This window comes from Gossypium raimondii, chromosome 13, assembly GCF_025698545.1.
Source record: "Gossypium raimondii isolate GPD5lz chromosome 13, ASM2569854v1, whole genome shotgun sequence".
NCBI lineage: Eukaryota > Viridiplantae > Streptophyta > Magnoliopsida > Malvales > Malvaceae > Gossypium > Gossypium raimondii.
Genome location: NC_068577.1, coordinates 47,328,917 through 47,348,165, shown reverse-complemented (window position 1 = coordinate 47,348,165; position 19,249 = coordinate 47,328,917). Strand labels below are relative to the sequence as shown.

Sequence of the window (19,249 nt, the reverse complement as noted above, 5' to 3'; positions counted from 1 at the left end):
GTTTGAATTGCATATTTTATGAATAGTTTGTTCAAAAACAAATTAGCCCCAAAAGTTGTACCCAATTATCACTTTGGTACCTAAAATTTTAAAATGTTATACCTATTATTCCAATGCCTATTTACATTAAAAAAAAGGATGCGACGCGATCCTAACATACCACGTCACACATTTTTTGTGTGAAATAAATTCAAAAAAGGAAAAATATTGAATTTATTTCAAAAAAATGAATTAAACCACGTGGCACATTGAGAGCGTATCATGTTAGTCTTTTAACAAAACTGGGTCTTGGAGCAACATGTAATCTTTTGAAACTTTAGGTACCAAACTGATAAAAAAAACTATTTTTTGTTTAAATGGGATTTTTATTCATAAAAAAGGCCAATACAACTATCATGGACCTAAAGCCCATAAGATACAACAAATCAACCCAAAGCCTAAGCCCAAAATGCATAAGCCCTATAGAAACCCTAGATACGAATAGCATCGTCGCCTCCCCATACACGAATGAGGAGGTGAGCGAGCATCCTAAAATTGTCGAGAAGTCGCAACACTAGCCTTAACAATAAGCTTGCCTTTAATGGGCCAAGTGAAAATGAATCCCAAGGTAAGAAAGACGTTAGAATTGCTGCAACGTTGATGACAATCGAACCAAGGTCGAAAAAAGCCTTCGATAATTAACCATAACAACCAACAGGGGAAACCCTGATGCGATGACACCATCAGCCTTCAAGGAACATGATCAGCCAAAACTTCAGGGAGATGTCGGCGTCACAATAGACAAGACAAAAGCTTTACAAAGCAGAAAGGAAATTAAAAAAAAAAAGAAAATAAAACGACCTAGAGAGGAGTCTCACTAGTTGCCGGAGTGATGGACAATGGCAAAATGGGCGAAACCATGGAGATCCTAAGCTCAACCTCTTGTCAACGTATTATGGCTGGCAACGGGAAAATAATCAGGCCTAGAGTTACTATGCCAAAAATGGACTGTAGTTGTAGATGTAAGCAAAGCCAATCTGATGTCCGCTCATAGTTGAGCCAAACCCAAGTGATTTGAAAGAAAGAAGAAAATGAGATGTCTAGATAAAAGGAAGAGAAAATTCACAAAGTGATGATTTGGTACAGATTTAGGGGCTAATTATAGTTTAACCCAAAATAAATATATATACTTTAACACTTAATTGAACTCGCAAACTATTCATTGTTTTAAATAAATATTAATATACATCTTTTCATAAGATAAAACCTCAATTGCTCAAGTTTTTAAATCAAATCTTTGCTTTGTTGGTGCTGGTCATTAGTTGCAACTTCTTCAATAATATTTTGTGATTTTCTTTTATTTATTTATTATTTCAGTTTACAATATTGTGATTTTTATTTTGTTCATTATGTTTTCCCTAAAAGTAGTGATATTTTAGTTTTAGTTTCTGGTCTATGTGATTTGCTAAGGTAAAAATGTTGCTAGATCTATCGAAATTATTATTGGCGGTCGTTATCTTGATAAAGTATAGTGATAATATCTGTAAAATTAGAATATGAAATAATGAAGAGAATATACTATCAAAGGCTTGGGCTCTTGGACATCATCAAGTTAATCTAATAATGATGATGATGTGAGATTATTTTACACACAGATTTATATATCAATTTGTAGTGTTCTATGTTTGTACTATACCATGTGTTTGTATTCTTATGATTAATTGTACCCAGAAATATTTTCGAATAAATATCAGGGACTCGTTATATTCCAAATCAATTTTTCCTTAAAAATTTTCACAAAAGATATAAGAAAAAAACTCTCTATCTCAATAGCCGCACGTTCATCTCCCTCAACAATCTCAAAGCTTTTAACTTATTATAAATTTAATTTAAAAAAATGGAAACCCCACCTTTTTCCTGTTCTTCTCTTCTTTACACTCTATTTTTCATTTGATTCTGCCGAATTCTTTAAATTCTTTCTTCAATTTCAAAATTAGAGAGAAAAATCTTTTATTTCCTCTCAAGCCCATCAAGTTTAGAACCCTAATTTTACTCTTTTTGAAACTCAGACGGTACAAATTTCACGGATTCCTTTTGGACAAATATACACACAATCATATATATATATATATATATATATATATATTTCAACAACAAAAATAAAATCGAAATCTCAGAGTCTGATCTGACTAATAAATCCATTGCCTTCTTTAAGTTTAAAAATGCTTTTAAATTGAAGATTTTTAATTATCTGGGTTGATTTGAAAGTTTGATTTTCCTTTGAAGCTTTGAATTTTTTTCTTTTTGAAATTTGGGGGAACTCATTAGTTTACCCTAAGAAACGGATTTATTTGATTTCTTGCCCATCAATTAGTCCCTACAAAAGCCAAAGACCCCAATTTAGTTTCCTTATGAATTTTTAGATTGGCTGCTTCAATGTCCGTAGAAAGGTCATTTGAAGCCTGGGAAGAGGTCCAACGCCATGGCCAGGACCTTGCCGATCGGCTAGCTCAAGGTTTTACTGGTTTAATCCAATCCCACATGATCCCACCTTCGTTTCCATGGCCAAATCCTCCAAAATCCAAGCCTTTTGACCTCGAGTTCCCATCCCAATCCTTTGCTAACAAGGATTTTGGTCTTCCCATTGATAATTCTGCTATTTTTGACATCGGAGACATCGGGAACAGGATTGGCCAAGTCGGGGCGGACTTTGGTGCTGGCTTAAACGGGTTGGTGCAACAATTCTTCCGGAGGTTACCGATCCCGTTTCGAGCTGAGGAGAGTGCAGTTGTGTCGGTTAGAGGTGATATGAGTGTGAAAGGGCAGAAGGCTGAGGTGGGTGTTAATGATATGGAGGGTTTGGTAGGATTTTCGGATTCAAAGGATTTTGGGTTTATGGGTAATGAGGGTCATTCAGAGGGAGTGGGAGATGAGGAGATTCCAGGGTTTAATTTGAAGTCTGCTGGACTACTTGGGAGACCACAGGTAAACAAACAGATCAATAATTTGGGAATCTTTTTGGGGGATAGTTTGGTACTTGAGTTTATGAACTTTGTTTGTGTTAAATTCTTGAGAAATTACTGTTTAAGCTTGTAAGATTGATTTACTAATTGCGGCGAGTGCCGATATATAAGAAGCAATTTCAATCCTAAATTGTCATAAGTGATAAGTTTAGTAAATGGAAATGGGGATGTCTTTTTTACATAATTGATGCATAGGTTAACTTGTTCTCGAGGAAACCAGAAGGTTTAAAACTGATGGGAGAGTAGTAGTTAGTATTATATTGCTGTTCATAGTGAAATATAATTGCCATTACCTATGATATAATTCTTTTTCAAGTTCGAAGTTAACAGTAAGTACTTTCTATAGAGGCATCTGTTTGGCCTAACTGTTAGCTACTATATGCATGAATATTACCTGTTTGACCTAACTGATGGGAGAGTGGTAGTTAGTTTTATATTTCTGTTCATGCTGAAATATGATATGCATCTAATTTTGTTGTGCACACACCTTCATTAATTATTTCTAAGACAGGTAGGAACAAATACAAATCTTGGGCTTGCCATTAGCTAGGATAGGTCTTTTTCAAGTTTTAAGCTAGCAGTAAATACTTTCTATAGAGGCATCTGTTTGGCCTAATGTAGCTACTATATGTTATGAATATTATCTGTTCTTTTTCCCTTCATATGAATAGAAGTGATAGGGTTCCTTTTGTTTCCATTTTGTGAAACAAATGCGGAATTTATGTGTGGTTTTGAATTGGTTGATTTCCTCTCACTTCACATTTTTTTCTACTACTAATATTGCATGTATGTCTTAATTGTTTTGTTTCTCATTGTTAATCTTTGTTTGGCTTCAGGGAGTTATAAATATTACCTCAACATTTGAGAGTAGAACACGAGATTTAGAAAGTTCTTTGGTTGCAAGGGGAGACCTATGGAGAGTAGAGGCATCAAATGCCAATTCCACATCAAGGAATGACAACTCTTTATTTCTTATCCAGCTTGGACCAGTGCTCTTTGTACGAGATACAACACTTCTTTTACCAGTTCATCTATCAAAGCAACATTTGCTGTGGTATGGTTATGATAGGAAGGTATGATAATCGTTTCAGAGAACAATTGGTGCTAGTAAATTTTTTGACAAAGGAAATTGGACTACCCTGTGAATTGCATTTATGTTCTGTGAAACTCAATTTTGCAGTGTCTTTGGCACAAAAATGTCAACAGTTTGTGCTTAATGTGGTAGTATTAAGGTTATCTGATCTATTGCTTGATGATGCGAATTTCTACTGAATCAAGTAAATATGGGATGAAATTATTTCAACTCTCTCCCTTTCCCCTCTCATCTTCTTTGTATGTCCTTTGATCTCCGCTGTAGTTCATGTTTGGTCTAGTTTTATGGTAAAAAACATGAAACAGTAAACACATTTCTTTGTGAGTCAATTTACTTTCTCCAGAGTAGTTGTTTAATTTCTTTTTCACCTAAATTTGGATTTGTTCCTGAGCTCATTTAATCTGCTTAACTTTTTTTATGTGACTAAATTTTAAGCTCAAGCAAGTGTTGCTTAAGTTAGGATAAAAATATTTCAAGTTTTAGTTTTAATTCTATAACATTGATAGCTTTTACGTTCTTTTCTCCAAGTTTTAAGTGTCTGGATCATTTTAGTTTACTTTTGCTCGATAAGAGGCACCTAATAATTTTACATAGTAGTGCTTATATTGAAAAGTGAAAGCAAATAATATGGCTTGAACGTCATGTTTTGATATTTTGCTAATTGTTATCTTTTCTTGTCGGTTCTTATTTGATTATAATCTATTTGGTTTCAGAATGGAATGCATTCTCTTTGTCCTGCAGTGTGGTCAAAGCATAGGAGGTGGCTATTAATGTCGATGCTCTGTCTTAAACCTTTAGCATGTGTAAGTTGGCAGCATTTACATCACTTTCTAAGTGTTTATGCTTCTGTTTCAACAGACTGAGTTTCCAAAATATTAGTTACTGGAATTAAAATATTCTAAATTTCCAGCTTTCTTGTTTCTAAGATAACTATTATCTATAATAGTGGAGAAACGTAATTTTTCTGTTTTACTGCACACTTAAGAACAGCGGTTTGTACTTTTATCATCTTCCTAGAAACAACCTTCATAGTAAGTAATGGACTTTGGTGATAGCTGAGACAATCCTCCTGACTTCTTAGCTTTCTGCACTAAATATTCAAGAAAGTTTTATCTGCTTGAGGTGATTTTCTAACATAGACAATCTCTTTGCCATGTTTACTCTCCTTTCTTTTATTCAGTCGTTTGTAGATTTGCAATTTCCAAATGGACAGTTGACCTACGTATCTGGTGAGGGGCTGACAACAAGTGCTTTCCTTCCTCTTTGTGGGGGCCTTCTTCAGGCTCAGGGCCAATATCCAGGGGAAATGAGATATAGTTTCTCATGCAAGGTCAGTCTTGAGCTCTTACTGCCTGCCAACATGACAGGCATCAGAAGTTGTAGTTATTTAGTTTTTCTGAAACAACTTTGGCGTAAGGATTCACTATTCTATTTTGGGGTGCCTTCTGTAAGAGTGCTGAAACTTTTTTTGCGGATATTTCATCAGAATAAATGGGGAACTCGTATCACACCAATGGTTCTATGGCCTGACAAATCATTTGCACTGGGTCTTTCACAAGCCTTGGCTTGGAAGCGGTCTGGGCTCATGATGAAGCCATCCATTCAATTTAGGTGAGATTCTCCTTATTTGTGTTCATTTGCAACGGTTTAGAGTTTGTAAATCTATGTCTCCTTGCCTGCACTTACAATTCATGTTCGAGGATATTACCTTTCATACACTGCCTTTCAAGATCTTCATTAAGTTTTCTTACAAATTGCATGAATTTCTTGTAAATTGAACCTGAATTGCATGATTTTCATACACATGAATGCCACCTTAAGTACTCAACATGACAACTTTTCAAGGTCCATAAATTATAGTTTTCGTCTTGCATTTCGTGTAATCATGGGTAAAACACTTGAGACTTGAACTTCTGTTTGTGGAAAAACAAATTTCAGTTGGGTCATTTAACAAGTTTTTTCATATTGCTTCTGCACAGACTTTGTTCTTCCTGTATGGTTCCTTTTTCCCTTGTTTCACTTTATTTATATATTTCTTCTGGTTATCATGTGATAGTTTTTTGTATGTATTACATCCTTCGAGGTCTTCACTATATTGTTTGCTACATCGATGATTAGCTTGTGTCCAACATTCGGTGGAAGTAATCCAGGGTTGCGAGCAGAAGTTATTCACACAGTGAAGGATAATCTCAATCTGATATGCGGCTGTTCTTTGGTGGCACATCCTTCTGCATTTGCATCAATATCAGTAAGTTATTACAATGCGGGTCTTCTTTTAAAGCTCATTTCATCTATAAGACTTGTTTGTTTGCATTTGCAAAAATTGTGAAATCCAGTATTCTTCATATCAGCTTCTGGAATTTTTGAGCTTTGACCCTTTTCTCGACTTTTCGTCTCGATGATGATGTTATTCCATTGTGCCATCGAGTTCTTTTTCCCATTTGCTTGCACACGCACCTTCATTGAAGACAAATTACTTGGATGCTCATATTCATGATGTTTATAGCTCATGCTTCTGTTGTGTTTACCAATTACACAGCTCGGGCGTTCTAAGTGGAACGGAAATGTTGGGAACTCGGGGATAGTAGTAAGAGTTGACACGCCGCTGTCCAGTGTGGGACGTCCATCCTTTTCTGTTCAGATAAACAACGTAATTGAATTTTGATAAGTTTGACACCCAAAGCATGGTGTAGAAGTGTATATATAAAGTGTCATGCACGTAGACAAATGATATCACGTGAATACCACGATGTTACCTCTCTTAACTACACTAATTTCTGATCTAAATTTGGATATTCATCGCTCTTTTTTCTTTTGGTTTCAAATTCTACATTTTACTTCTTCCTGCTGATTCTTGTTCTATAAATATCAGGTCAAATTTTGGTTTATTTTTTCTTTTCCTTAGAGTCCTAAATGCTGTATATGTGGGACATTAACTTGAAAAAGGAAAATGTTTAGTTTGTACTTTGTGGTTGGATCAGGAAGGTCCTCTATAAGAATGAATTTTCACTACGTTTTTGGTGTTTAAGATTGTTGGATTTGAACTCTAATTATCCAAATTAAGAGTCGAAAACCTTATTAACAAATCAAGTTTATATTGACAGAATTTTCACGTCATTCACTCGCAATTCTCAATCGGAGGACAACACAAAAAATAATTAAATTTTATTTAAGCTTATAAAAAGAAGTTTATAAATTTATATAATTTTTTAAAATTATATAAATCTATAAAATTTGAAAAACCATACAAATTCTAATGAATTACAAAGAATAAGTATAATTTTTTAAAAAGAAAATATTATATATAAATAACAAAAAAATTCTGAAAATTAACATATGGCATCAAATCAATCATTGGATAATGAGAATAGTTGTCAGAATATTTATGCTACTAATATTTGTAGTTGTTGGATAATGAAATTTTGGTTTTATAGTATCTAATTGTACCAAAAATGTCTTATAGCATACAATACTTAGCGAACAATTTTAATCTATTGAGGTCTAAACTACTATACTGTACTTAAAAATTGGAGATAAAAAAATGAAAGTAATAAATTATGAATAAAAAGGAGAGGGTCTCACAATTGTCATTTTATTTGTGGAAAGTTGGAAACATTTAATTCAACATGAAAATGATCCAACGACTTGATTATTCCTATTATCCAATGATTGGTCTAATGCCACACATTTATTTTGGTTTTAGGGTTTAATTTTTAAAATGAGGAAGCAATAAGTGCCTTTTTTCTATTTTTTATGAATTTTTATAAGTTTTATGATTTTATATATATAAATTTTATAAATCTATTTTCTAATTATTTTATAAAATTCCAAAATTTTGATAACATTTTAATAATATTTATGATTATTTACAATTTATTTTATAAAAAATAAAAATTAAATTAACCGCTGCCACATATGTAACAATCTGATTATTCTGTCTATTAATTTAATGGATTAAGTCTTAATTAACTTTTTTGGTTTTTCTCTAAGAACAAAATGGATGTGCACAAGGCAAAAATGATGAACCCCTCTTGTTGGACTAAACACGCATGATAAATTGGTTGAGGTGGAATGTGGATAACCTTTTTTCGTTTTTCTTTTGAAATATATGATTCACATTTGCTTCTTTTAAATAATTTCCTTAAGAAATAAAATCCATCCATAAAACCTCAATCCTCACTATATTATATTTAGTTTAATTAACTACAGAGAAACTTAATTCAATTATTGCTTGGGTTATTTGTAGGAGGCTTTTAAACCCAGAGCAAGATGATTGTTGTTACCCCTAAACTTCCTTCACAGGCTGTACGCAGATGTTTCTCAAACCAATGATATAGTTGCCTAAGGGTATCAAATTACCAACTCGGATAATGCAGCACTACAGCAGCAGATCATCAAGAATCTGAGATGCAATACACAGTTTATGATCGTCTTCCTGGAAAACCCTAGAAACCACCATTAACCATGTACCTTCATCAACGGCATTTCGTTTTGCTAGACTCTCCAAAACTCTGAATAATAACTTCATGTTCTCTACCTGACACAACCCAGAAACAAATTTGTGTATACTTGCAGAATGTGGTACATAGCCCTTGAAAACCATCTCATCCAAAATGAATGCTGCTTTCTTCAACTGTGATCCACCACAAAGCCCATCAAAAAGCATCCTATAGGACACAACATCAGGTTTACACCCCTGCCCTGGTATATCTTCGAATAAATCATTTGCTTCACTCCATTTCCCATCTTTGCATAACACGCCAATCAACATGTTATAACTAATGATGTTTGGTTTACACCCTTTATCAGGCATTTCTTTAAGCACTCTATAAGCTGATCCAAAATCTTTCACCTTACAAAACTCATTAATCATCACATTGTATGTTGTTGTATCCGGTTTAATCCCATTCAACTCCATTTCCTCAAAGACCCTGCAAGCCTCATCCTGCCTCCCAACATTAAAAAGCCCACTAATTAAAGTGTTGTATATACCCGAATTCGGTTTCATATAATTCGTAATCATTTCATCCTTAAGCCTGAAGGCCCAAGTCAACTCACCAATACTACAAAGCCCTGTAATCATCCCCTCATAAAGACGAGTATTTGGAGATACTTTATGAATCTTAACCATGTCATTTTTCAACTTAAACGCTTCCTTTATCTTCAATTCCACGCAGAGCGCATTAATCAACGTCCCAAACGTCACCTGATCTGGCTTCACGCCTTTCCTCTGCATTTCATCAAACAGGTTCCAAGCATCATCCAAACACCCATTTAAACAGCAGGCACGGATCAATATATTGTAAGTACAAGCATCCGGGCGGGCATATTTTTCCATACCCAAAAACACTTGCTTCATATCATCAAACTTTTCGCTTGTCAAAAGCGCATGCAACAACGAGTTCACAGCCTTTACGGTCCTTGGGCAACGATACTGAGGCATTTCATCGAACACTTGCAGTGCACGGTCGTGTAACTTGGCCCGACCATAAAACTTGATGACATTGCAAAAAATGATCTCCTCTGGGACTATGCGCGTGTCGCTTTTGAGTTGGTGAAGAACTTGTTCCATTTCTTGGAACATTTTGACGCGACCGAGCTTGGTGATGATGAGGTCATAGGAAAGAAGGGAGTAACGGAAAGGTTTAGCGGTAGGACGGAGGTCTGGGATTGGGTTTTTGAAAAGGTTGAAGGCTAGGGTTGGGTCTTTTTGGGTGCGAAGAAGAGAGGAGAGCCTAAAAGGAGAGATGGGTTTTGGAATTTTCATGTCTTCGGCATTGGTTTGTTGCATTTGAGTGTGGATTTTATTTATATATATATTCCGTTCTTTCTGGTTTCTGGGATTTGGAAGTTTGAAAGAGCCAAACAAACATGATGATGATCCATATATCAGAATGTGCAAAATTTAGATGTGTGGTTTGGGTTTACATTTTACAAACAAAACAATATTATTTTCGAATGTAACTAAACCACATTTTATCCCATCTCTATTCATTTCACTCTCACACAAATGCCATCTTTAACATTATCTCATATGTTATGTTATGTTATGGATTTCCATCTACCTAAATTACCACACCATCCATTAAGAAATAATGTAATATTAATTTATAAAATATACAGTGTACTGCTTCATTAAATAATAAATATTTGATGACTAAAGCAATACCCAACACCCATTCACACCACAAATAGAAAATGTGTATTATTTGGCTCTCCGATTTAAAAGAAAAATTATTTGTATTATTTGTAAAATTACCCTGAGATGAATAGAAAAGTTAATGTCCGTTAATTTTGCTGATGTAGCATCCATGTGTACGTCATGTTAATAATTAATTAATTGTTGACGTGACATCCATGTCGCAATTCATATGTATGTGGTTAACTTTTTTTCATCTTAGAAAGAAAGTAAAAAAATTAAATGAGAACTTAAAATAATATATTCTTTTAGAGAGAAAACAAATCGTTATGTGAACAGAAACCAATAGCTAGAAATCATTAAAAACAAGTTGATTTGAGTGTTTATGCTAAATTATATGTTGTAATGTGAATGCGGGGTTTTTCTGCAAAAAGCTTAAATCAGTGTACATTAATTATGGTGCATAACGTATGAGTGGGAAATGAAGTCAAACCAGAAACCTATTCTATCGAAGGGGTCAATGAATTTATGAGATAAAATGGTATGGATTTGACTATTATTTATTGGAGTAGTATGATCTTAAAATGAAAAATTCTAAATGTAAAAGTCAAATTTACAAACCATACAGTGATTTATGTGTTATATTTTATTTTGCCTCCTTGACAATGATTACCTTGTCCTATCCATCATCCATGTTTGACCATTTCCAATGCCCAATGCAATTCGGCGAACATCTTCAACCTATACTTTCTCTCAATAAAACTATTATATATAGGAATATAAGATTTTAAGTCGGTTGCTTTTGGATAAAGAAATAAAAATGTCTATTGTTGGATGCATTTTTGTCCCGACAATAAGTTTTTCTCTCAATAACAATTTATTTTCAGTGAATTCGAAATAATGATTTCGGAATCATAAATTCGACAAGTAAATTATTATTTTCCTATTAGTTTAATATCTATGGGATATTAGTAAGGTCGTTTTAAAATTTCATTAAGAAATTTTGATGTCTGCATGATTAATTAAGTGAAAAGGACTAAATTGTAAAAATGTAAAATCAGAATTCTATTAGCTAAAAGGGTCCAATGGCTTTGAAACTTTAAAGTGAATGGACTTAGATGGTAATTAGACCATATGTATGAGTTAGTGGATGTGCATGGCAAGGTATTAATGTAATTATGGAATTTTTTAAAGGTTAAAATAGTAAATTAGTAATTAAAAGGAAAATTTAGTTAAGAAAAGATGAAAACAAGCTATCATCTTGTTCTTGCCAAAATCACCATTTGAAGGGGGAGAGAGCTTCTGTTTCTATTTCTTCTTGCATGGTATGCATTCAAGCCTTGTTTTTAATAATTTTTATGTTTTCGGGATCATTTTAACTTAATCTAGCTAGCCCGATGGTCAATTTGTAAAATTTTTAAAGGTTGAGGGGTTTGTCATGAATGTTTTTGAATGAGTTTTGGTGTTTAATGGTAGATTATGAATCTTTGTTGAGAAATAAACAAGTTTTGTAAAGTAATTTTTGATGAATTTTGGAAATTAGGGACTAAATTGTTAAAGGTATAAATTCTAGGGTTTTAATATGAAATGATGATAAACATGGGTTGTTTCAAGGTCCCTTGCATGTTTGATTAACATGGATTTTGTTTTAAATGGTTAAATTTTAAGTTATAAGCTTAATGACTAAATTGTGAAAAAGTTAAAATGTTAGGGGAAATAGTAGTTTTACATAAAATTGAATTATGGATTAAATTGAATTTTAGAAGTACTTATTTGAATAAAACTATTGTTTTAGATTACGAACTTGCTGATGATCATGGAAAAGGAAAGATTTTGGAGTAGTTCTTGTGCTTTGCGATTACTGCAAACTAATCATGTAAGTTCGTTTTACGTTTATCATTAGTTGAATTAAATTCCTTGTTAGTGATTTAAATCTTTAAAGTCTGTTATGGAATGATGTTTAAGTGTTGAGCTATACTGTTATTCAGGATTTGTGCCTAGCAGGCTTAGTGTCGGTGTTATTCAGGCTTTGTGTTGGTGTTATTCAGGCTTTGTGCCTAGTAGGCTTAGTGCTGGTGTTATTTAGGCTTAGTGCCTAACAGGCTTATTGTCGGTGTTATAAAGGTTAACATCTTTTGAAAATTTGGTATTTGATAGAAAATGAGTTTACTTATCGAACTTACTAAGCTTCTTTATGTTTATTAGTTTGATTTGATTTTGTAGGACTGTTGGAATCATTACTTTGATTGGATCGGCTTGGAAGCTCACACACTATTATCTTTATCTTGGTAGTCATTTTGGTACTTGTTGGTAGTTGGTTAAAGTGGCTTGTAATAGGAGAAGTCTTTGGTGTTATGATGTTTTGGTGAATATGTAAATGTTAAAATTTGGTATGTTTATGCTTGTTCATAATGAATGGTAATGGACTTATGATGCATGACTAGGTAAGTCCTTTTGGAACACTTTTTAATAGTAGATGTATAAAGCATTTTGGTAAAAAATGTTGGAGTGAGAATGGTCAATTATGTTGTGTTTTTAAGCTTAATATGGAATGAGATTTTTATGCATTAATTGTGGTATTTTTGACATGTTTAAGTAGGTATTATTTGTATGTGTTTGAGGTGCCTATGAGTGGCATATTGGTTGAGTGTTAGATGGATGATTTAACATGTTTTTAGCTTGTTTAAGGTCATTTTGAATAGGTCTTTTGGCTGGTAAATGGTTTACTTAGGTTCCAAGTAAGCTTGAAATGGTAAACTTGTTGTTTAAGATTCATTTTGGGGTCCACATAGCCTGAGACACAGGCATGTGTCCCACACACGGCCTAGCGACACGGTCGTGTGTCATCTGAGAGTTCATTTGTATACAAGTCAGTGAGTTACAAGGCCTGACACACGAGCATGTGGGGCAACTTAGAAAGTTACACGGGTGATGACACGAGCTGGGACACGGTCAGGTGTCCCTCGTTCGAAGGTTACATGGCTTGATACACGGACATGTGTCTCAACCGTGTGACCCTTGTTTCCAAAATTTTGTGAATTTTTCCTAGACTTCCCAAATGATTTCAAATTGGTCCTGATTTGCTCCTAAGATATTTTTAGGGCCTCGAGGGCTCAATTTGGAGACGGTATTTATATGTATGATTGATTTATGATATGTTTATGTTATTGAATGACATATTGCCTAATGTTCTGATAGTACGGAAATCCTCTGTAACCCTAATCCGGCGACGGATACGGGTTAGGGCGTGTTACACTTAGTATGTTGTTCACTATATATATATATATATATATATATGAAGGAAATTTGGAATTAAATCCAAGTTTATATGCCATGTAATATAATACTTTTATCGTTATATTAAAGGGTGACTCACTAAATTATGGGTAAATTTTTGTTTTAATTGCTACATATTTCGAAATTATTTTTTGTTACCCAACTTTAAGTGGTACTTTTTTAGTTGGTATAATAACAATTTTAGTCCTATTCTTTTTATTTTTATTAATTTGACTTTGATTCAATATAAACATTATAAAAAACTCAAAATTATTTAAAATATATATATATATATATAAATTATAGAAAATTAAAATCTCGAAAATGTTGTTGTTGAAGAACTAATTTGTATGGGAAAAAATAAAATTGTCATTCAATAGAATCCAACAACAAATTGAAAACAAAACAAAACTAAAAAAAAAATGTTAGATCATTATGTGCTTCCTTAGTGTTTCTCAAAACCAAACTAGTAATACCTTAAAGTCAAGTTCCATGCCCTTGAAGAACCTTCATAACTAGTATTATAGAAGCTTGTGAAATTGACTCCAGTGTCATTTTTTTGGCAAAAATATAAAAATATACCACAAAATTATCTTTTTCATAATCAATTCAAATTAATTTGGAGTATTTAAAAGTAATTTTCCTTATTTTCTCTCATTTTATCTATACTTGAAAATTGTATCTACTTTAATTTTAATTTTAGAACTATAAAATTTTAAAAATATTTTTTATCATTTATTTATAATCGGGTCAAATTAATAGAAAATTGAGGATTAAAATTATTATTATTATAGCAACTAGAAACGTACTAATTAATAGTTGGGTGATAAAAATAATTTTGAAAATTTAATGACTAAAGTATAAATTTTTTAATTAAGTGATGAAATTGATAATAGTTTGTTCTAGAAGTTAACAAATATCATCCTATCAATTTGTTTATTTTTGTATGGGGACCTGCTTTCATATGGGTAGGTAAGGTTTCGACCTGATTTCTTTAGAAGTTTATAAATTAATATTCTGTTTGAAAATAATAAAAAACTTTTAGCTTGGCTCATGAAATTTACGAGGAAATAATCAACCTGACATAACTTTACGCACACTCTTTATCCTAGGTTGCTTCTTCCGTGTTTCTTCCTAGTAAAATAACTTCATCAGATCATGAATTAAAAATCGGTACTTCATTTACCGACATTGGTTGGTCGACTTGAAAGCAGATTTGGTGGAGTTGGAATATATATATACATTTCTTTATTAGGAAACTCATTTTCAAGTTTACCTCAATCTCACTTGTATCATTGGCTATATTTTTTCTTGAGAAAATATGGTGACTAGGGTTTTCATTCAAATATTTGTCCTGTTTTTAGCTTGTTCATCGACATCGAGTTCATCAACTCATTTATGTCTCTCAGATCAAAGAGCTTCCTTGCTTGAATTCAAGAACACCCTTTCTTTTAATGATTACTGCATGCAGTTTACTTCCCCCCAGACAAATTCCTGGAACGAAACCGCCGATTGCTGTTCTTGGGAAGGTCTTAGCTGCGACGAGCAGACCGGTCATGTAATTGCCATCGATCTCAGTGGCGGCTGTCTTCAGGGTTCTCTCCATGCAAACTCCACCCTTTTCCAGCTTCGACAACTCCAACAACTCAACTTTGCTTACAACGATTTCAATGGCTCTATCCCATCACCATTATTTAACCACTTCGTGAGTTTAACCTATCTTAATCTTTCCGGGTCTGGTTTCTCTGGCTTAATCCCACATGAAATCAGCCTCTTGTCGAGTTTGGTTTCACTCGATCTCTCCTATTCTAGTTTGACATTTGATGCCACAGGTTTCGACAGGCTTTCACGAAACTTAACCAAATTAAGAAACCTTGTCCTAGAAGGTACAGATATGTCAGGTGTTTCAGTTGCTTCCTTCTCGAACTTGTCTTCATCAATGGAAACATTGATTCTCGGAACTTGTCAGCTACATGGGGAGTTCCCAAGTGAAGTTTTCAGCCTTCCATATCTAAAACATGTAGAGTTAGCTTGGAATGAAAACCTCACTGGTTATCTCCCTAAGACCAACTTGAGTCCTTCCCTTGTGTCGTTAGACCTTTACTATTGTCGTTTCAAAGGATCAATTCCTTCATCGTTTGGAAACCTCACTCAAATCACCTTGCTAGATTTTACTCAAAACGATTTCCAAGGAGAGATTCCAGATGTTTTTGAAAACTTGGACAAATTGACTATTCTGAAATTTGGTTCCAACAATTTTAGTGGTCGGGTTCCTACAACTGTGTTCAACCTCACCCAAGTTACTCAGATAGATTTGTCTCACAATCGATTAGAAGGAACCCTGCCAAATCATGTCACTCGGCTGCAATTTCTTCAATATCTTACCTTAACTAATAACCTTATAAGTGGTGGAGTACCGGTATGGTTGTTTTCTTTGCCATCTTTGATAACCATAGACCTCAGCTATAACAAACTCACTGGTCCAATCGGCCAATTTCAGAAGCCTAATTCTGTTATGGTTATTGATTTGAGTTTCAATGACATTCAGGGTCCAATACCCTCTTCCCTTTTTGATCTTAAGAACCTTTCATCCCTTCTTCTTTCGTCAAATAACTTTAGTGGTGTCATCGAGTCAAGCATGCTGTCGAAGCTGGAAAATCTTTATGATCTTCAGCTTTCGAATAATGGTTTAGTATCATTAAGCAGCAGCTATGATGGTGTAAACTATTCATTTCCTCAGCTTACTAGAGTATTATTCTCGTCGTGTAGCGTAAGGAAGTTCCCGAGTTTCTTTCGAACATCGAAGGTGGAGGTTTTAGATCTTTCCAATAACAAGATTTCAGGTGGAATTTCTAAATTGGAAGCTGAAGGGTGGGAGGGATTGAACATGTTGAACCTTTCCAACAATTTTCTAACCAGTTTGGAGCAGATTCCAGGAAAATATCTTCAGATTCTTGATCTTCATTCCAACTTACTTCAAGGGCCAATTCTCTCTACTTGGTTCAATCTTCCACCTCCAAATCCACCATACTTGAGTCTGCTTTTAATATCGGAGAATAAATTGACTGGCAATATCCCTTCTTTGATCTGCAATTGGACTTCATTGGTGGTTCTCGACTTGTCCAAGAACAATATGAGTGGAACTATTCCAGAATGCCTTGGAAACTACAGCTATGGTCTCCAGTTCATAAATTTGCAGGTGAACAATTTCCATGGAAAAATCCCAGATTCTTTTACGAATAATATGCTGAAGAATCTTCTCCTCAATGACAATCAATTGGAAGGTTCACTGCCTCGATCATTGGCCAACTGTACTTCCTTGGAAGTTCTAAACTTGGGGAACAACAACTTAACTGATACATTTCCCCATTGGTTAGCTTCACTTCCAAGTCTCCAAGTTCTTATCCTGAGATCCAATAGATTCCATGGTTCCATCTCCAATTCCATAGCTTCATCGAACTTCTCCGCACTGCAAATAATCGATTTCTCTCGGAACGAACTCAGTGGCCCTTTGCCTGCAAATTTTTTCCGTAATTTGAGAGCAATGAAAGATGCACCCAAAGAGAAACTTCCAGGGTCATATTTATTCAAGACTGATGCTCGAGTTCGATATGTCTATCAATACTACCAAAGTCCAGTCAATGTTACGATGAAAAGGTTGGAGCTGGAGTTTCTGAAAACCTTGGCTATCTTAACAGCCATGGATTTTTCAAACAACCTGTTCACTGGACAAATTCCTGAGGAACTCGGAGATCTCTTTTCCCTGCAAGTCCTCAACTTATCTCACAACAGCTTCGCCGGTCCAATCCCTTTGTCTTTCGCTAACATAGTAGCGCTTGAATCATTAGATCTATCATCCAACAAGCTCAGCGGCAGAATTCCTTCGAAATTGACAAATCTAACATTTCTTGCAGTGTTAGATCTTTCAAAAAACGAGCTAGTGGGAGCGATTCCAAATGGGAATCAATTCAGCACGTTCGATAATGTTTCGTACAGCGATAACTTGGGATTGTGTGGCATGCCATTGTCAAGGCAATGCAGCACCGCCGGAGAAACAACACCAGCACCACCTGCACCAATGGTTAGGGAAGATGAAGATTTCGTAATACCCTTTATTTGGGAAGTTGTAATGATGGGGTACGGATGTGGAACAGTGTTGGGATTAAGCTTTGGTTACATCGTTTTCACAACCGGAAAACCATGGTGGATCGTGAGAATAGTTGAAAGGGATCTGCAAACCAAGTTTACAAAGTGGGTTAAAAACAGAACACATTCAAAATGATTGTGTTTTCTTTTCCTCTGCTATAAGAGAAACAGTGGAACATGTTTCAACCTGAGTTTTGTAAGATCTGGTATAAGTTTTCAAATTTGGGGCATCCATTGAAGATCGGAATGGTTGTAACAAGATGTTCTTAGTTTGTCTTCATGTTTTTTTTTTTTCTTAGATAATATTCTAATCCATGGTTTATGCATTTGTTCTACCAACTATTCATAGTTTTTTAAAGAGAAAATTACTTTGATACATTTAATAATTTATTAAGTTTTAACTTATGTGTTAGGCATAAAAAGACCTTAGGTGTTGCACATGAAACATATAACTCGTAGTTAATAAATATTTATACTGTTTTCCATTGTGTTATTGAATTGAGATTTTAAGATACTAACATGTTAAACAAACGTGTGAGTTTTTTTTTAAATTTATTTAAATTAAATTAATTCAGTGGTTTTATTGAACACTTAAAAATAAATTATACGTTTTCAATAATTATTTTATCTATATTAAAATAAATGTAAAATGCTATTTTGAAGAATTTAAAATTCGATAATTTAGAATTATTTGAATTCAGATATCTTATAAAAATTTAAAAATAAGTGAAAAGATAATTCAAAATGGAAGGATATTTAATTATTTATTAAATAATTTTCTATTAACACAATATCAAAATAGGAAAAGGATAATAGTGTTTAAACCCTTTTGATTTACGTAATTCACAAAAACTTTTAACTTTTTCATTACATACTCAAGCTTTCGCAGGACATATGGGGGCATTTCGAAATTATAAAATCCCGCTACAACGACCAAATTTAGATGGAAAAATGAATCAAGTGTAGAAAACAATAATTATGAATATAATTAGTGGCCCTCCACAAAATTTTGAATGTAGTTTCATGTAAAGGTGTTTATGAGTCGGATTTGATTCGAGTTTAGGCATGATATTAACACATAAACATTTAAGTTCGATAAGATTCTAAATGTACTTAAAATTTTATTCAAGCTTGTCTATTTTTATAACTCAAGCCCATTTGGGCCTGGTCTTATATTTTTTTTTAAATAATATATATTATTTGTAAATTAATATTTAATAATTTTATATATTTTTATTTATTAAATTATATATATAGAATATTACAAACTTAAAATTTTGGGTTGGGTCGAGTTTAGAACTTAAATGTTCAAGCTCGAGTTCGGTCCATAATTTAAATGAGCCTATTTTTTTTACCCAAGTTAATTTTTTGGGTCTAATATTTTTACTCAAACACACTCAAATGTCGAACAAACCTTCAAACTTAAACAAATAACCTGATCTATGAACAAATTTAATGAAAAAAATTTGCAAATGTCAATTATTAGAAAAGATTTCATTATAATCTAACTTATTTACATTTAGGGGCGATTGCTTGACAAATGGTAGGAGTGAGTCAAACTCAATTCAACTAAAAAAATCAGAAAAAAAAATT

The 19,249-nt window shown here is 33.6% G+C and overlaps 3 protein-coding genes across 6 annotated transcripts; 2 read left to right on the top strand and 1 right to left on the bottom strand.

Annotated features, from left to right (window-relative positions):
* The first annotated feature begins 1,762 nt into the window (after window positions 1-1,762).
* On the top strand, window positions 1,763-6,920 carry LOC105783179 (uncharacterized). Of its 4 annotated transcripts, none has more exons than XM_012608468.2 (7): window positions 1,767-2,964; window positions 3,839-4,075; window positions 4,809-4,898; window positions 5,276-5,425; window positions 5,582-5,706; window positions 6,214-6,343; window positions 6,447-6,628. In XM_012608468.2, exons 1-7 carry the CDS (start codon window positions 2,416-2,418, stop codon window positions 6,495-6,497), a joined length of 1,332 nt encoding a protein of 443 aa, XP_012463922.1. In that variant the 5' UTR covers window positions 1,767-2,415; the 3' UTR covers window positions 6,498-6,628. The 4 variants fall into 4 exon arrangements, with proteins under 4 accessions (XP_012463923.1, XP_012463924.1, XP_012463922.1 ...); XM_012608467.2 differs by lacking the exon at window positions 6,447-6,628 and adding an exon at window positions 6,635-6,920 and having other exon boundaries at window positions 1,769-2,964; XM_012608469.2 differs by lacking the exon at window positions 6,447-6,628 and having other exon boundaries at window positions 1,763-2,964; window positions 6,152-6,289.
* A 1,337-nt stretch (window positions 6,921-8,257) lies between these two features.
* On the bottom strand, window positions 8,258-10,137 carry LOC105784285 (putative pentatricopeptide repeat-containing protein At1g53330). Its single transcript, XM_012610130.2, has one exon. The coding sequence runs from the start codon at window positions 9,884-9,886 to the stop codon at window positions 8,474-8,476; it is 1,413 nt and encodes a 470-aa protein (XP_012465584.1). The 5' UTR covers window positions 9,887-10,137; the 3' UTR covers window positions 8,258-8,473.
* Window positions 10,138-14,831: 4,694 nt separating this feature from the next.
* Window positions 14,832-17,792, top strand: LOC105783860 (receptor-like protein 7). The gene has a single exon (XM_012609545.2). The coding sequence runs from the start codon at window positions 14,832-14,834 to the stop codon at window positions 17,790-17,792; it is 2,961 nt and encodes a 986-aa protein (XP_012464999.1).
* Window positions 17,793-19,249: the final 1,457 nt, after the last annotated feature.